This window comes from Achroia grisella, unplaced genomic scaffold, assembly GCF_030625045.1.
Source record: "Achroia grisella isolate CSIRO2021 unplaced genomic scaffold, CSIRO_AGI_Agris_v1 utg780, whole genome shotgun sequence".
Taxonomy (NCBI): domain Eukaryota; kingdom Metazoa; phylum Arthropoda; class Insecta; order Lepidoptera; family Pyralidae; genus Achroia; species Achroia grisella.
This window is the reverse complement of record NW_026713020.1, coordinates 689,490-707,862: the sequence shown is the minus strand read 5'-3', so window position 1 is coordinate 707,862 and position 18,373 is coordinate 689,490. Positions and strand designations below refer to the sequence as shown.

The 18,373-nt window shown below is 32.2% G+C and overlaps 1 protein-coding gene across 2 annotated transcripts; it reads left to right on the top strand.

Annotated features, from left to right (window-relative positions):
- The first annotated feature begins 2,851 nt into the window (after positions 1-2,851).
- Positions 2,852-18,373, top strand: LOC131850917 (uncharacterized). Of its 2 annotated transcripts, none has more exons than XM_059201318.1 (6): positions 2,852-3,017; positions 13,236-13,489; positions 14,285-14,373; positions 15,450-15,637; positions 17,532-17,674; positions 17,968-18,373. In XM_059201318.1, exons 1-6 carry the CDS (start codon positions 2,947-2,949, stop codon positions 18,141-18,143), a joined length of 921 nt encoding a protein of 306 aa, XP_059057301.1. In that variant the 5' UTR covers positions 2,852-2,946; the 3' UTR covers positions 18,144-18,373. The 2 variants fall into 2 exon arrangements, with proteins under 2 accessions (XP_059057301.1, XP_059057302.1); XM_059201319.1 differs by lacking the exon at positions 2,852-3,017 and adding an exon at positions 12,848-12,923.

Below are 18,373 nucleotides of genomic sequence, written 5' to 3'. Positions count from 1 at the left end.
TGGGGGCTGATCCAAAGATTTTACTTATGTTGTACAAATCCATAGTCCGTTCTCACTTTGAGTACAGTTACCTTTGCTTTGCTTCCAACCCCACACTCTTAAAAAAATTAGAGACAATCCAAAATAATAATTTGCGTCTAATCACTGGTGCAATGAAAACAACTCCAATAGTCTCTCTCCAAGTAGAATGCAACATTCCACCACTGTCATTAAGATTCAAATTTCTTAAATTTAAATTCTTGCTAAAATTACATAGCTTTTCCAATAATTCACTGTTACAAAAAATTACAGATTCTCAAACCATTGCTTCTTCTTCTAATTCCATAAAATTTCCATACATTCTCCTTGATTTCTCTGCAATGAAATCTATAATTGAGCAAAATAATATTCATGTGGCAAATAATAAGTGGGCATGTTATGAAGGGACATATGACAGTAAATTTTGCAATATGACAATAGAAACAGATAAGAACTTAAAATGTAAAGAAGAAGTTTATGAACATCTTTCTCAATGGCCTTCATTTAACACAATATATACAGATGGTTCAAAAAATGACCAAGGTGTGTCATTAGGTTTTTACCATAGCGACATAAAAACTGGTTATGGATTTCGATTACCTACCATTACTAGTATATTCACTGCCGAAGCCTTGGCTATTTTGCAAGCTTTGCATTATATTAACGAAGACATATGCGCTAAACCTCATAATCAGTGGCTTATCATTAGTGACAGCATGTCAGTCTTATCAGCGTTGCAAAATCATTCATTTAGTGCCAAAACAAGCTATATTATTTACCAAATTAAAGAACTATGGACTGTTTTGTTTAATAAAGGAAAAGAAATTATATTTACTTGGACACCGGCACACAAAGGTGTGACAGGTAATGAAGAAGTAGATTACCTTGTCAAAACTGTCAACAGATTGGGTGGTGAGTCTAAAAAAATTTTCTTACCTTGGCAAGATTTAATTCTTGAAATTAAAAAAACTTATTAAAAAATTGGGAAGAAGATTGGAAACGTACTACCAAAGATAAAGGTACTTGGTATGCAGGGATAAACAGTACTGTTGGCAAAAAACCCTGGTTCATTCAGGGAAAAATATTTTTAGAGAGAAGATTTTATACTCAAATTTGTCGACTACGATTTGGACATTGTAAATTCAATGCACATTTACACCGAATGAAGATCATTAATTCTCCGATTTGTCTTTTATGCTCTAGTAACGAAAATCAAACATTAGAACATATATTTTTTGATTGCCCGGCCTTCAATTTAAACAGAATTTTGCTCATTGCTAAGCTTCAAGAACTATATAAGATTATTCCGCCATCGCTTCAAGAATTATTCAAATGCACTGCAACTTTTAAACCAATTTACGACTTCATCATAGCAACAATCGGAGAATTATAAACATTTCAATTATGGACACATACATGGACTTAACACAAACTTATAATTAATGAAAAGATTTGGCGATATCGCCTTGAAGAATTTTTGAATTTTCATGGAAATACTACTGAAGATTAGGCTGTATGGTCTCGTACCTTTGCCTATCCACTTGTGGATAAAATATACCACTACTACTTACAGTATCTTTAGTTTACACAGTCTATGTTGATTCTACGTAACTAAAACTTTTCTTTAGTTATTCTGTTTATTAAAATGTTTAATTTTTGTGTCTCAAATATTTTGATTATTGCTGTAAGTTTTATATTAGTATTTTATGCATAATAACATTATATTGTTTGCGTTATTTTTCCATATTATTCGTAGGTCCTGCCATAATTATGTACTTTATAATACTAACATATTTCACAGTTGATAATCATTGGGAACATTATCTCTATTGTTGACGGTCTTACCCATCACATTGATCTCCACGTGGTTTTTCCTGGAAAATATTAATTGATATTGATTAATTCCCTGTGATTTCGCCACGATGGGATAAGTGAAATTATTTCACTCTTCGCTAGTGCCCTATCAGCGCAGGGGAGATCACTAGTACATTATCATAATAACAAAAAACGATACAACAAATCTAACTGAAAATATTTAATATTATATTTGTAGTCAGGCGGCGACTACGACGATTTAATCAAATGCTTGGGACATTGTCTAGGTACATATTGATTAATTACGGTGGCAGTAAATCACAGACGGTATGAATTTATAACAATTTTTATATTAATTTGATGATTATTTTAATCGTCATTTACAGATATATTTGCCTTTGTATAGAGTTTTGTAGTATATCTCTCACTTGCTTCAATGTATAATTTATATTTCATTCAATTAATTGCTTTTTAAATTCTGGGGATATATGAAGTAGTGACATATTGATTTCTTTCACTACAGAACTAGAAGCTTATTTATATAAGAGTTCTTCATAAGTATAAGAATTATCTTTCAGAAAAGGCTTCTATATACATAGAAGCCTTTTCTGAAAGAAGGATATAGAAGGATAATGTATGAAATTGTATAAAGCTGTTGAAGTTTGTAAGCATAATAGTATGTGAGTTCTTGATTCTCTCTGTCTACCCTACAAGACTAGTGGTGGTATCATTACACATTTTAATACTGTATTTGATGTAAAATCTATCAATAACCACTTAATTTAGTTTAGAAATAGTTTATGTCTTTATGAGTACTAAAATCATAAATTGTTGTTCCAGATGGGTTCATCAAATCAGCTTTGTCTAAAGTCGGGACAATCCCAAACAGTGTCCTGAGTGCACAACTTTATTCCTATATATATATATATATAATTCATTTATTACTTTACTTTTGATCTTAACTTGTCTGTATATACCCTAAGAATCTTATCTTTTCTGCTCATGATAAATGATTTAGTCTCAACTCTAGCTGATAGAGAGTAAGTTGTTTTACTACTATATATAAATTCCAACATATCCAAATATTCTCCAAATTGTGTTTACATTTTCAAAATGGCTTCAAGTGACCCAGAGATTAAAGATGGATTAAGTCTTCCATTGTGGATGAAGACAAGGCCTGTAAAGTAAGTAATATTTTATGTTTATAATAATAATAATAGATGGAATGTAAACATTAAAAACATTAGCACACATAGTTACAAAAATTATATATCCAATTGCGAAAAGTTTCATTTTATGGAAATGCTATAAATTGTTGCCTCTTTCTCTTACTCATTGTTGTATGTTTATATAATTATTTTATTATTTATTATTATATTATTTATATTATATGTATTATTTATTTTACATATTTATATATTTATACTTAACTAGCTGTACCCGCGACTTCATCCGCATTGAATTATACTTTATTTTTCTAAAATAAAATAATATTTCTAAAATAAAAGTGGCCTAAGTTACTACTTATTACATTTACTAATTAACTAATTATGCCTGCCAAAAATATCCCATTGAAATCGGCCCAGCCATTTCAGAGATTAGCCGGAACAAACAGACAGACAGACAACAATTTAAAAATTCGTATTTATATTCATATGCATGTAGTAAAAAACGATTATTTCAATATTGCAAATTTTCAATATTCAATTCTATTTATATGTATAGATGACGATACATCCATACAACCTTGCACCTACCTTTCCAACTCCCATCAACCTTTTTTCATATTAAAAAGTACCTAACCTATGTACTACCCAGTCTCGTCTATCTGTGTCCCAAATTTCATTTGAATCGGTTTAATAGTTTTAGCGTGTAAGCGCGATAGTCAGACATTGACATTTGTAATATTAAAAGCTATTTAATAAACTAACCTAAAATACCCAAAGAAAAGATTTCCATCAGTCTAACTTCAAAAATTATGAATTGCCATAAAAAGTTTCAGCTGATATTTTATTTTACCATCGTTTAGGGTGAAAATTTTACAATATTTAAATGTCATATTTCATCAACAACCTAAAAAATACGTTCGAAGCTTCTAGCCTTAAAAATGACTTCCATACAACCTTGCCGCATTCTACCTTACTCTAACCTTTGCATGTACTTTTTGAACTTTCATCTTCTCTTTCAACCACCTTATAATCCTTTTTCACATTATAAAATAATTTATGGGTCTAGACTACGGATTACGTACCAAATTTCATTTAAATCGGTTCAGTCGTTTTGGGGTGTAAGCGAGACAAACAGACAGACAGAGTTCCTTTCACATTTATAATATTAGTAAGATATTTAATAAACCAAAGAAGATAAAGAAAAAAGTGTAATCGTTCTAGCTTCAAAAATGACGAATTTCCATAAAAACTATCATCACCTATTTTATTTTATCTCCTTAAGGGTAATTTTTTACAAACTTTGAATATCATATTTATTTATAGTTAATTAACAGCCCCAAAAATAAATTTCAAGCGTCTAGCTTCAAGCCCTTGCTACTCTTTTTTCGCATTAAAAAGTAGCCATGTCCTTTCTAGGGGTCTAAACAATCTGTGTACCAAATTTCATTTAATCTGTTCAGTAGTTTTTCCGTGAAATCGAGACAGGCAGACAGAGTTATTATTAAATTACTTTCGCATTTTTAGTATTAGTAAGGATTACAAATAGACACTCCGATCTTATTTATATGTATAGTGTGCATTTAAAAAACGAAAAATCTAACTTAAAAATATTTATTTTAGGAAAAAACTACTATCTACGTTACTAACTAAATAAAATAACCCATAAATAATTTATAAATTGCAATGTAAATCTGAATATTGAACCTAATGTACCAAATGTACCTAATTTATAATACCTAATTACTTGAAGGAAAAAAAGGAAAGCAGTAAAAATGTAACAATATATTTTGAATAAAGATAAGAAGATCGGATCGGTGCAATTATAAAATATCTATCAAATACCTATCTATCAAAAGTATGACATAAAAACTAAAGTAAATCACTATGCAAAACTAAATGACAATGACATTTGAACTAAAACTTCTACTTTTCTGATAATGGTTATAGTGTGTATGGTCTTCCGCACCCCTCTAGGGAGGTGAAGGTAGGGGCCTCGGGGACCCCTTTGTCCCGGCATCTACTCCGGGGACAACAACCCCCGGGTGGCTAGATCAAAGCCTTAACTTTAAGAATACTACACGTTGTGCCATACTTGGGGATAGAAGTTATTTTTTCATGCTGTTTTTTTATTTAGTACGCGCGACTCTCAGGGACTTGCTGAGTTCCTAGTTCTGTCGCTCATTCAGTACGACGACGTGGTCCACCACCGTTCTTTTCTCCTTCTTCCTCTTTTTCCTATCCATTTCTTCTTCCTTTCCCCCCCCCCCCCCCCCCTCCGACCCCCACTCTGGGGTCAAGCCCCCATAAACATGCGGGGCGCGGGGCGACAGGGACACCAAGTAGCTTAGGAATGAGTTTGTAAGTGCCATACTTGGTTATATTTGTTTTTTAATCCCGAAGACTAAATTGACAGGTTGAAATGTCAAATTTTCAAATAATGTTACCACCTGTAGCGGGGTAGTGGTGTACCTGCGATACCGATTTGTTTAATCGGAAAGTTTTATTTTAGCAAATTAGTTTTAAAACTTAATGTACCGTTTCCATAACAGAATTTTATAATTTATTTTAGTCGCAGCATAAGAATATATTTTCGTCGTTTCCGTACAAATAGTAATTTTACAGTATTAATCTACAAATCAACATTTTGTTTCTTACAATCAGCTAAATAATTTAAATAGTTTCATAATATATGACACAATGAAAAAGTCATTTGTTTTATAAAAAAGGCAGTTAGTCTTTATTTTAGTGAAAAATAAGAAAATTCTATTTTGATACACCAACCATATATTTATGAATACCTATATTTTATTAATTTTGTGTTAATGCTTTTTAAATAAACACCCATACATTATTTCTGTATAATCTACAAAAATGGGTAAATAATTTAATTTCGGAGAGTGCCACACCACAACATTATTTAAAAAATGCAAATAATAAAATGTGAAGATATTGTGACTGTTATTAAGTTTTTTTTCAATAAGTTCGTCAGAACAGAGAAACAACATTTGACATTTATTATTATTTGACATTGCACATTGACTTTAATTTTTGTAATTTATATTGTAAAACTTTAAGTTGGGCTAAAAAGGACTTGTATCCAGAGCCGTAAAACAAATTAATAAAAAAATTGCCAAATTTGTCTCGCAATCGGCCAATTTCAGGTTTAAAGAAAAAACACATACACAAGATATACGATACCCGATTTTATCATAAAAAAATGTCAAAAAACAATATTTTCGCTAAACGTCAACGTCATTCCGGCAAGATCTTTCGTTTTACATTATGTTATCTGTGGTTTTGTTCTTTGTGATGGATACCTTATTGGCGCAAACGCACGCGATGTGTTGATTGGTTGTTAGCTAGTGAAATGAAAAGATGGCAACTGCGGTTTGTTTGTCAGTGCCATTAGAACTTAACGAAATACTCCATAATCCGAATTTTCCGGATATATGTTGTCGATTCGAAATCAATATTTTTTTATGTTTTGTTATTCACATAAGGTTTCGTTCTAGTCTACTGTACCCCTTAACGAAATTATTAATATAGAATATAAGTGTGCGATGTATTCAACCGCATAAAGATAACCTTGTATTTCCATTTTGAACCCCTTACAACCCTTTTTTCTCATTAAAAAGTAGCCTATGTCCTTACTTGGCGTCTAGACTATCTGCGTACCAAATTTCATTTAAATCGGTTCAGTAGTTTTGGCGTGAAAGCGAGACAGACAGACAGACAGAGTTACTTTCGCATTTATAATATTAAGTATAAAGTAAGGAGTAAGGATAGTGTACCTATGTAAGTGTTTGTTTGACTTCTGTGAGGAAAACATTAAGAATTTTCAAATAAGGGGCTATCAATAATTTACGTCATGTTAATGGGGTGTGCCATCGTAAATCTTGTGAATCATAAAATCTAGATGAGGTAAATTCTCCTTACAATTCACTAAGTTTGGATTTATATAGACGTAGTCATGACGTCGAGACATCCACTAGGCCATGACGTCGAGAGTAGTAATTTAGTACATTATTTTGTTTATTTTCGCTACCATTGGTATATTGGGTGATGTTTTGTTCTATCGGGCAAAACTGTACACTGAGGTATTTATTTATAGTCATTGTTTACAATGGTAACTATATAAATTTCATGCATTAATATTAGCACATACATTAGTATAAATTTCTTCATTTACGTATACCTGTCACAGTAATATCTCTTAACCTTGAAGTGGTTTTATGTGACGAATTTATAAATAAACATTTACTTATCTTGGAGAATCATATGAAGTTCAGTTTTGGCTAAGATTTCGCGGAAATCACATCCTTACAGGGTTTGATTTCCGCGAAATCTTGACTGTTTGTACATATTTTTTATTTACATTATAAATTGTAATTAACAGTATATCATGATCATCATCATAGACATGCATTCTTCCTTCATTCATCATCTATTTACTTGGCGTAGCTTAAAAAATCATATCTTATCGTGATTATACAGTTTCTTCGATGTAAAACTTATCGGTTTATCAATCAGGCTTGGATACAATTCGAAAATGATTTGCAATTTCACTTCATAAGATAAACATTGAATATTCACTGTGTAGGTATGTAATTCATACCTACGTACGTGTTTATGCAAGTGGTCAAGCTATAAATAGATGATAATAGATAGATAGTTAAAAGGTGAAGACATTGAATCGTGATGGATCTTAGCTACAATTTATGAAATTCTGTACACAATTTCATAAATTGTAGCTAAGATCCATCACGTCGTCTTTGAAAAGAAAAACAGCATAGGTCTATTTGTTCAATAACTTTAGGAGCTACAATGCCAGGGATCGACAAACCGATTCACTTCGAACCTATAATACTCCTTTTATATATCGGCGGTTGCATAAGGAGTCATTTTAAAAATAACGTCGCTTTTACTATATTAGGTATAGACAGATAGGTCATAGAATATTGACCGTGCCGTCGTGGTTAACGTGGTCACGTGACACACGTAACTGGTAATGATTACTTAGGCATTTCAATGAGTAACATTGCATATGTTACCAAATGCCTAAGTTAGCCTACTGAGGCATTGATAAAATATTTCGATGTACGCCTTAGATATAGAATGGCATGCTGCTGGAACCGTGAAGTAGGTATTATACAAATAGACACACGTTAAACTTAAGTAGTTATCTTCGTGACCATGTTAACTGAGTAAGTGGATTTTATTGCATTTATTAATACAAAATCTATGTAAATCAAAGTTATGTTAATTTTATAGTTTTTCTAAATAAAGATCGGTAATTTTGGTAGGAATAAACTATAAAAAGTAAGCTACGTGTTGTATATATACCTCTGATATGGATGAAATAATAATAAATAACACTTTATTTGTAGTGTTATTTATTTCGCTGTATTTGTAGTTGTGTTCATGTAGCTGGTCATAATATAAACAAGGCTAATATTATTTGTTTAATCAATTTTCTGTGTATTTACTACACACGACTGTGTTGGTTTTCGCTGTGCTATATTAGGTAATTCTCCCATCATCCATTTATTAAATTTTAAGTATGATAATGAACGTGTCATGCTTCACGCAAAACACGTAATGCCTTATGATTGATATTGGGGGCTTGCCAGTGACGTCAATAGTGTTTCAGATTTATAATAACTTAATACAGTATATATAAAAATAGTAATTATGTGTGGTTTGTTTTAATTGAACCATCGATTTGTATTAAATGCGGTCATTGTACTACACAAGATGATGTATTGAAGAAGGCTAGGCTGTAAAACAATAGATCCGGCCCCTGTCAATAACCTACTCCCATACCTACATATACTTCCGCAATTTGCCTTGACCTTCCTGCAATTGCCTATTCCTATAAAACGCGTATAACATACAAAACATCGTAAATAAGAGTAAATAAAGCTAGTTTTAAGTTTCTGAATCCCCTTTTATAACTATAGTAAAATAAATTGAAAGGTGTAAATTCGGCAATCACAAACTACAGAAAATTTTATGATTTGATAAAATATTAATCACTGCGCGAACGGTTGATAAATATAAAAAACGTTGTAGGTATCAATGATTACTGATAGTCTGCTAAAAACTATATTTATTACTTTTATACCTACAATCTGGGCTTAGTGAAACATCTCTACCAGTAAAAATACAGGAAATGTTTATTTCTCATCAATTCACGTTTATGTAATGCGGAAATTTCGATGACAACTCATCGCCATTATTGGACAATTCATCGCCATTATTGGAAAATGTCGGTTAAAAATACAAAGACTTCATTATCTTAAGGATAAATGTAAACTCGATGCCATTTATGTTTCCGATTAGATTTTGTCTAAATTGAACCTGCAGATTTTTTCTGAACAAGCTAGTGCTCATGTTCATTTTATATTGAAGTATTTTGTTTTGGTAACAATTTTAATCACTAGTATTTTCAGTATCAAAAAGAGATTGTTTATATTAGTTTTCATTACGACTTACTACATATTATTGGCAAGTTTCAGGAATGATATGTCGATGCAGCAGTACGTTTATTTTATTCCTTTTTCAAATTACACTTCACATAAATTGCGTCGCTGTACATTCACGTCTGGTCGTCTCAGTGGCCTCGAACAGAGAGAGCAGCCCGCTCCCTCCTTGTTCCCAACCTCTTTATCCCTACCACTATGGTCACTATTGTCAGTGGCGTCACGATTATGACGCCACTAACATCACGTGACTCGCTATGGTTTTAAATTTGAAATGTAAGTAATAAATATAGTCAACTGAGTGTTCTTTATGTATTGAAGCTATCTACTGCTTTATTCTACATAAAACCTACATGAACAATGTGCTGAATATTACGTAAATGTTGTTGTATTTGTCTACACGTCATGCCCTTGGTTAGTATGCATTTGTGTATTTAGCTGCACTACTAGGTTGACTTTGGGTAAAAGGATTACAACGTGTTAATATAGAATATGATCTTGTACCTTTCGAATATCCTATACCTATTATTCAATAACATACAGCATTTTCTGCACGAAAGAGTAAGAAACATCCATTGGCATCTTCACATACTTTCATCTTTTACAAACATACAAAAATTTTAACAAACAATGTTTTGGGTACTATTATTATACTATAATATTGTGTTCATAAAGTAACAGCTTTTCTCATAAATTTTACATGTATAATATATACAATTTTATCATATGACAATCACTAAAGTTATTTAACTTTATTATTGCCTTTTACCCGCCGCTAACATATTACTATGCTGTGCATTTAACTGTCATGATGTTCCTAGTGTTGCAATACATCGATCCGGTTTCATGTGGCGACATTCAAGGTCATTGTGATTGAGACATTAAAATTTCATCACACCCATCGGTCACAATAGATTGTATGGTAGCTTAAATAATTTCTATCTATACAATCTTTAGATTTACTTTTATTTAGAATAAACCAGTTGTGTATTTCTTATTGTGAGTCTTATTATATACTAGTATTTAGTATAGTCTGGTGGTTTTTCACTATTTGTATTCTTATCGTCCAGATGATATTTATTGATAACACGATTGTACTAACTAGTACCTATTTCCATGTTCTTGCAGTAACCTTGCACTTGTATAGATACATTAAAATTTCATCACACCCATCGACCTTACTGACTGCCCTTTACAAAACATATTAGTTTAGTTACAAACTTGCTCCCATTGGCAGTGTACGTAGGTGCCTATTGTATTAGCTATATTAGGGTAGAGGGTGAGAAGATTGTTAGGAATGAGGATTAAAAGTTGTCTCATTGTTAGCAGTGTACCATATCAGGCAAACCTGAAGCTCTGTGGTCCCTTAGCGGAGTTAGCGCAGGTGGGTACACAATACCATACTCATCCGTACAATGAATTCTGTATTAACTACTAATATACTCAATATTAGAAATATGACAAAACTTGCAATTGAATTGTCAAAAGTATGAGAAACAAAGAGCCAGGCAATATCTAATGCTCACTCATGGGAACTGATACCACTTGGCTAGGTTAGTGGAATAATGTTTTAGCATCGAGAGATTGGGTTAGAATAATATATGAGTCTTAATAGTTATCAATATTTCGCAAGCTTAATTTGAGTTGATGCATGTATGCATCAACTGGACTATTCGATATTGTTAAGGTTGTACTGTACTTAATGTACTATACAATATATATATATATATATATATATGTTTTATTGTTTTCAACAAACAAGTTTCAAACTGAAGCCAAATAAGTCTTATACTCACGTGACCCTACGTGTTAATATTAATCTGACATAGACAGTAGGTAAAATAATATTATATACCTACCTAATTTATGTTTATTTACAGTACTAATATGTCAACAGTGTTCTTTCTTATCATTTGTGATAGTGATGGATGATGAAAGGTTCATAATATATAAGATAAGCATTTCTGAACAATTTTATGTTTTTCTTTTGTTACTTTCTATTTAAATATTATTTTCCAATATTATTATTTTTTACCAGCGACGTCGGTTTTTTTTATACAAAACGAATACAATCTACAATCAACACGTCACGATACAATCTATCTTACGTCATACTACAGCAACATCTGTTCAGGAGTTTAATCGTGATATGGTAACAAATTTCGATTTTAACCCAAAATCCATTAGTATAGATTTTGGTTAGATTCAGATATAAAATATAAGGTGTCCCATTTATATTATTATATTTTTTGTATAATAGTACCTACTGTTATTATCTTTGGTAATTATTATATTGGTACTTATTATGATCTTCAATGTTGTTGGCTATCGTTGGGTTTAATGACGACATAAATCTATTCTCGTTGTAGCTATAAAATTTTTAGTTAATGCCTATCCAACTTCACAATGCCAAGAACATATTTTACGGAAGAATTCCCTTGTGTCTTTGATATCTTAAAGCTCGCTACGCATTAGTACGTACAATAGTATGTCCATAACCACCTCGAAACATGCAAAACATTCTGATGATGTCATAATGCTTATGAAAACAGGGCTGTTAGCTCATTGTAGTAAATTTATCAATAATCATTAACCACGATAATTTCCAGGGATATCGTAAAGAGATCGTTGCTAATAATGCTACTAGTCCCAATTACTCCTCTTATTCCTCCTCCTAATACAGATAACTAATTAAAAAAATGGCTCCTATCCCGTTTTGTTACCAGTACACGATACACCATAACATGCCAAGACCAAAACGATAGCGATTCTAGGCAAGAACATTTTGCTTGTGTTGTGTTTGTCGTTAGCAGTCTTGAGTGTAGCGAATACAGTAATGTAGAAAACAGTACGATCGCGTTTGCGAAAATGCACTGCATCAATAATATACTCTGTATTTTAGACGACTATCGTACGGCATATCCGATTTGTACTAGAACGGGAATAGAACGGTGTTGATCCGTCGCTGTGAGCGGGTCGAAACTTCTTTCCGCGCCTGACACGTTCTGTTACGGTCATGACTTACTACGTTGTAGTAGGTAAAGTGCTTAATCAACGCACTTTCGGCTCGTCACGTGCTTTCTAAATGTGGGAGTGTGCTAATGAGCTGTCTGTGACGTCACAGCAACGTATTATTTTGAACGAGATGTTTTGCTCATGTGTTGTGGTATCGCGATAAGATATGCTTATTCTATGTTTGACTCTACGGGGTATAAAATGCTAAATCGACGACCTTACACCTTTTAGTTTCACTAAGTATGTGTTGCGTGTAGTGCCATCTATTTATACCTTTCACGTGCTGAGTTCTCGATACACTGCAAAATATATTTAAGATTTTTTAGAAGTTTTTATTTATTATTATTAATAGATATAACGTGATTTGGTCATGTTTAGACAGAAATATGGTGGTCAAAAACTACATTCAAAAACACTATTTTTTGTGAGTATATTTAAATAATACGTTTTGCCCACATTAGTGTAATAAAAAAGAATACTTTGAACTGTGTAGCAATAAAATATACATATATTGCTGGCGACCAGTCTCGAATTCACCTAGTTTGGAAAATATAAATAATATACATACAGATAGCCTGTAGCCATCTGAATTGGTCTGGAGATTATCCTATACGTTTGCACGAACTCGCGAAATACCTTCTTTGTTTGACGAACAAAGTAGATTTTATAATAATAACATACAGGTTTTTCACCTGTAGGTTATTATTATAATTAATGAAATATTTTTCTTTTATAGGGAATTTGAACCTTTTGCCTCTTCACCGCCGGCTCCAGAAGATTCTTTTTTCTACATTCGTTATCCAAAATCAGATCTGGTATTTGGGAAGACAAAACTCAACCATAACATTTCGAATGTTATCAGCGATCAGACAAAAGAAGTCGGCCAGACGGCAGCCTCGACATATAACGCCACGAAGGGGAAAGATTGGTCCAAACATACCAAACCCTGCCAGGATGTACTGCATGGCATAGCGCCAATCAATACTGCTGGTGAGTTAATACCTATTTTTGAACTGTCTCTAGTAGTTCAGTGGAGGTGACTTTACCCATTGCGATGCACTGTAATATGCACGATTCAATCTCAAAGCCAAATTAAAAACTGTCAATGCTCAAATTACGTCGCGGTAAATGATTGTTCGCATTCTATTCTGCCTAGAAATAAATAAAATACTAAATACCCACTTGAATTCTTGATCTAGTCTAGTTTTAATTATACACAACACATTTTAGACGATTTTATTTGTATGATACATGTACAGAGAAATTATACACGAAACTCTCCTTTAAGTTCGGTTTTGATACTATCCAGCATATTTAACACCCAAAATTTGATGGATGTACTTACTTATATATGAAAATACATAAAGCCGTGTTGGGTATATGTCAAAGATATTGTCATATATGCATTTTTAACAGACAGATATAAAAAATTCAGTATGATAATATTATCTAATATTTATATATTTTTTAGTATAGATTCTTAATAATCACTGTTAGTATACATATATATGAATAATAATTGTTGTTTTACTTCTTTCACGATAAAGATAAACAGAACCTAAGACACTATACAAAGTATCCATCCATAGCAATTTCCATCGACTTTCTACAACACTGGAGATTATTTTTATAACTTTTGAGTTTGTCGTGGGACTCTTTTTTCGAACTTGTCTTTTGTACAAGCTTCACAGGCTATTCTGCCATTCCTATTGTCATTAATACCTTGATGGGATGACTTTATTGGGTAAATATGAATATACATATATTTCTGTTTAATAATTTCAGTCAACTCTGCAACATCTAAGCCGAAACCAGCAGGCACGGACGATGGGTTTAAAGGCGAAGGAGCGGCGTGTGGCACCTCTGTTGTTAAGGTCAGTGATACATCTGAGATTTTTGTTTTGATATTTGTTTCAGAAAAGAAATCTACTTCATCGAAGATTAAATTAATACGGTACAAACATAGGTTTTGCGTGTTACCCAAAAATATATTCGATTTGACAATCTCTTTCATTATAAAGTCAGTAAAGTTAAAAACATCTTATTATAATAATTGCTTTAAGTATTAAAAACATCCAAATGTTTGTTATATAGGGGGTCTTATGATATAAGCAGGTCGCGTGTGACCACGATAACTTTGAATTTATCTTTTATTAATTAGGTTATCTGAAATATAATTATTTAGTTATTTTTCTTAGTAGCAATTATTTTTAATGACACACCTGTTATTGTCTCAAAGGACAAATGGTCTTAATCTATTATACATTAACACAATTATGATTATTATAAATTAGATTCTAATTATATTTTTTTTGGGGCAAACTGTTGAATATGTAAAATGTCATGATGTTGATTTTTTAGTTAAATATCAGATGAACTTTGACATCGAGCACCAATGATAAATTTTTATTTTATGTAATGTTATTATTATACGAGCCAATCAGTGGTTGAGATTGATCTTGGTTGTCACTTTTTTAAGTCCAATATATTTTTTAACGATCTTTAAATGAAAACAGAAAAAAACCCAATTAATAAGAGATAAATATATATATTTATGCATATTTGTAGGGATATTTATGTATATATTTATTTATTTCTGTGTTTTATAAAAATATTATAATATTATTTGCACCGCCAGCAACTTATCTTTGCACAACTCATGGTTGACTGGTAGAAAATGCCATTAGGTGTTAAGTCCGCCATATGTACTTTTTACATATGTATGACGTGGATTATTTAAATAAATATATAAATTGTGTATATTTTGATCAAATGTCAATGCTATTATTATGTAAGATACAACTACAACACGCATAAGTTGTGCATTACTGATTGATGTAACTAAAACACGTAGAGCACAATGGCGTCGTCGATGTACTAATTAGTTACGCACTGACTCACAAAAGGTTTATACACACAGTCGTGTTGACAAAATGACATTCACTTGCAGGTGGCACACCAGATGATATCGTCGAACCGTTCACCCCGAGGCTTCACAGTAGCTTCGCCATCCGAGGATACAACTGCTTCGGAAGGCCCGTACCGAGCGGGTCGACGCGGTAGCAGGAGTCTGCCAGCCACACCCGCGCACTCACCGCCCTCGAGTCCAAATAGTCGCCGCAAGATGGCAGGGAACCGGTAAAACTACATTTTATTTAATACTAGCTATGCCCGTGGTTTCACCTGTGTGAAATTTTTAGCTTGTTACTGGATATATTTTGTAAAGTTTCATTAAATTCCATTCAGTAGTCTTTGTTATTAAATATCCCTCATGATGGAAACACAGATGACAAATAAAATGAAACCGGGAAAAACTGCATGCTTGCCCTTAGTCAGGTTCGAATCAGATATATGTTGCGAATTGTGTGCACTGTCACATGTTGCGTTCAGGACTTCAACACTTGATAATGTATCTGGTTACCCCATTTGTGAAAACAGTCGTCAACGTTGTAACTTAAATACGTTACCACTTTTCACAATGCTTTAATTAATTTTCACTTAAAAATAATCATATTTATTATTAGTTTTATTATCAGTATATTATATTCAGTATACTATAAACGAATTACATTGCGTTATTAGTTTATAATATACTGCTTTTGTATATTAATATTGAAAACTTGTTATTTTCTCAAAATAGTACAGGTAGTCACAAAACAAGTTGCAATAATGGCGACCGGTTTTTGTGATATTTAAAAACATTGTTATAATGTAGTACCTGCATACAACTTTAATTATATTATTGTTCATGTAGTTATGTCTGTTAATGGACGCAACTAATTCTGATTTAAAGAACTATATCTAGCGTATCAGTTTGATAGTAAACTGGTTATTGTAAATTCTGATGCAAGAGATTAGTAAGTATTGTATTTGCTGTCTTCCAGTTCAATATTATTATTAATTTAGATACCTACTTAAATATTAAAATTAAGATTGTCCACGAGTAAACGTATTTTCACCAAACAGGCCGTCAGGTTATCTGTTTTTATTATCTTGGTAGTATAAAAACGTAAAATAAAACAATGTTAAGGCACGGCCTCCACTGAAACGGGAGATTACATAAATCTCCATTATTATTATTATAGATATTAGATTATACAATATGAATAAATTTAGAAATTGGGGACAATTGCTGTAATAAGCCTAATTGGTCATATGCGCAGAATTCTCAGTTCATAGAAATAGAAATAGAAATAATCTTTATTCAAATAAACTCATTACAAGCACTTTTGAATAGTCATATTTTGATTCTACCACTCACCATGTATCATGTATCATGATCATCTCTCCTTTATTCTGATTAAATGAGTGTCTGCGTATCTAACCAAAAGCATCATTGCTGATTATTACAGATTATTGTAGAAATTCCTCTCCGCCTATCTTTACTTTCCCTCCGATCGATCTCCCGTCCTATTCAAACGGGCATCGAAATTACGACGACCTGAAAAAAATATCTTTACTACCATTTAAATACCATCAAAGATGGTCACCCAGCTTTAAAGCAGATTTTTATCTACATAAAATATTACGTAAATATTGGTTTAGCAAATTCAAATATCACATGTATCTATATTAATATCATATGACTACAGATGAATTGATGTATGTTTTGCTAACAAGTGTCATTTGTTTACAACGTCGTAATCGCAACTTTACTTTCAATGGTAGTGAGATAAGATTGATTGTCTTTAAAGGTTAATTAAATAAACTATTAAAATGTATTCAATCTTGGCAGAATTAGTTATTAGACCATTTGGTTTATCATTTGAATTTGAAAGAATTGGCAGAAATATCCAAAACCGCAATAGGTGACCAATATATTATAGGGCCATAAATGCAATATTGTGACATATTTTGAATCTTTATGATTAAAATAGGTCCATCAATGTTGATTACATTTGTGGACCTAAATACAAATAATATTGAAATAATCCTGTACATTTAGACGCTTTTTGTCCGTTTATTTTTGTCCATTTTCATAAATATCTGAAGACTGTATTTATTGCAATGCGTGTTTTAAAATTATTTCCAGTTACTTTACGTCGCCCTTTGAGCCTGCTGAAGACTCATCTAGTCGATCTTGGTTGACAATGGCGCTGCTTGGGTTCAAGAAAGATTTGGCTACATCCACTTCTACTTTAGCAGAAGAGGATGGTATAGAAACCAGATTACAAGGTTGGTAAATATGTAATCATTTGCTGCAGGGTGTGGATGTGTGTCACCTTAATCCTGCTGAATTGCAACTAATGAGTGATCATATCATAACATGATTACTTACCGTCAGGTGGATCGCTAGCTTGATTGTCATTCAACTGAAATGACAATAAAAAAATACACTTTTAATACTATAGATACATTATTTTTAAGCGACTTTAACTTTACTTTTAAACTTCAACTCAATTATGTTTCAAACTGTAGAGTGATCACTAGTGTTGAAGTTATTTGAAATGTTTTAATATTTGTTATAGGTACCCTCGCTGAGTCTGTTGAAAGTCTCGGCCCAGCTCCAAAAGGCAAGGATCCAAAACTAATTTCAAACGAAGTGTCTACTCAACATCCAAAATTGCTGAAACCGGCTCATTCTTTCCGCCCAAAGCCGTCAGAAATGCGAGAAATGAACTTCTGGTCACCAACGTCGATGTGAACAGAATTATACTTATGTTAATGTAATGTAATAACAATTAATATGTAATCCTACGTTGCTACATTTTTATCTCACCTTCACTTCCTAGCGACGAGCAGTCAACAAGAGTGCGAAAAGGATAGGTTTCTTGCATAACAACATTAGACTATTCTTCATTTGTGAATTATTTACCCATTGATCGAAAAGCCACTTTGTACTACAACTTTATTTTAAGGTGAGGGTTAACCAAG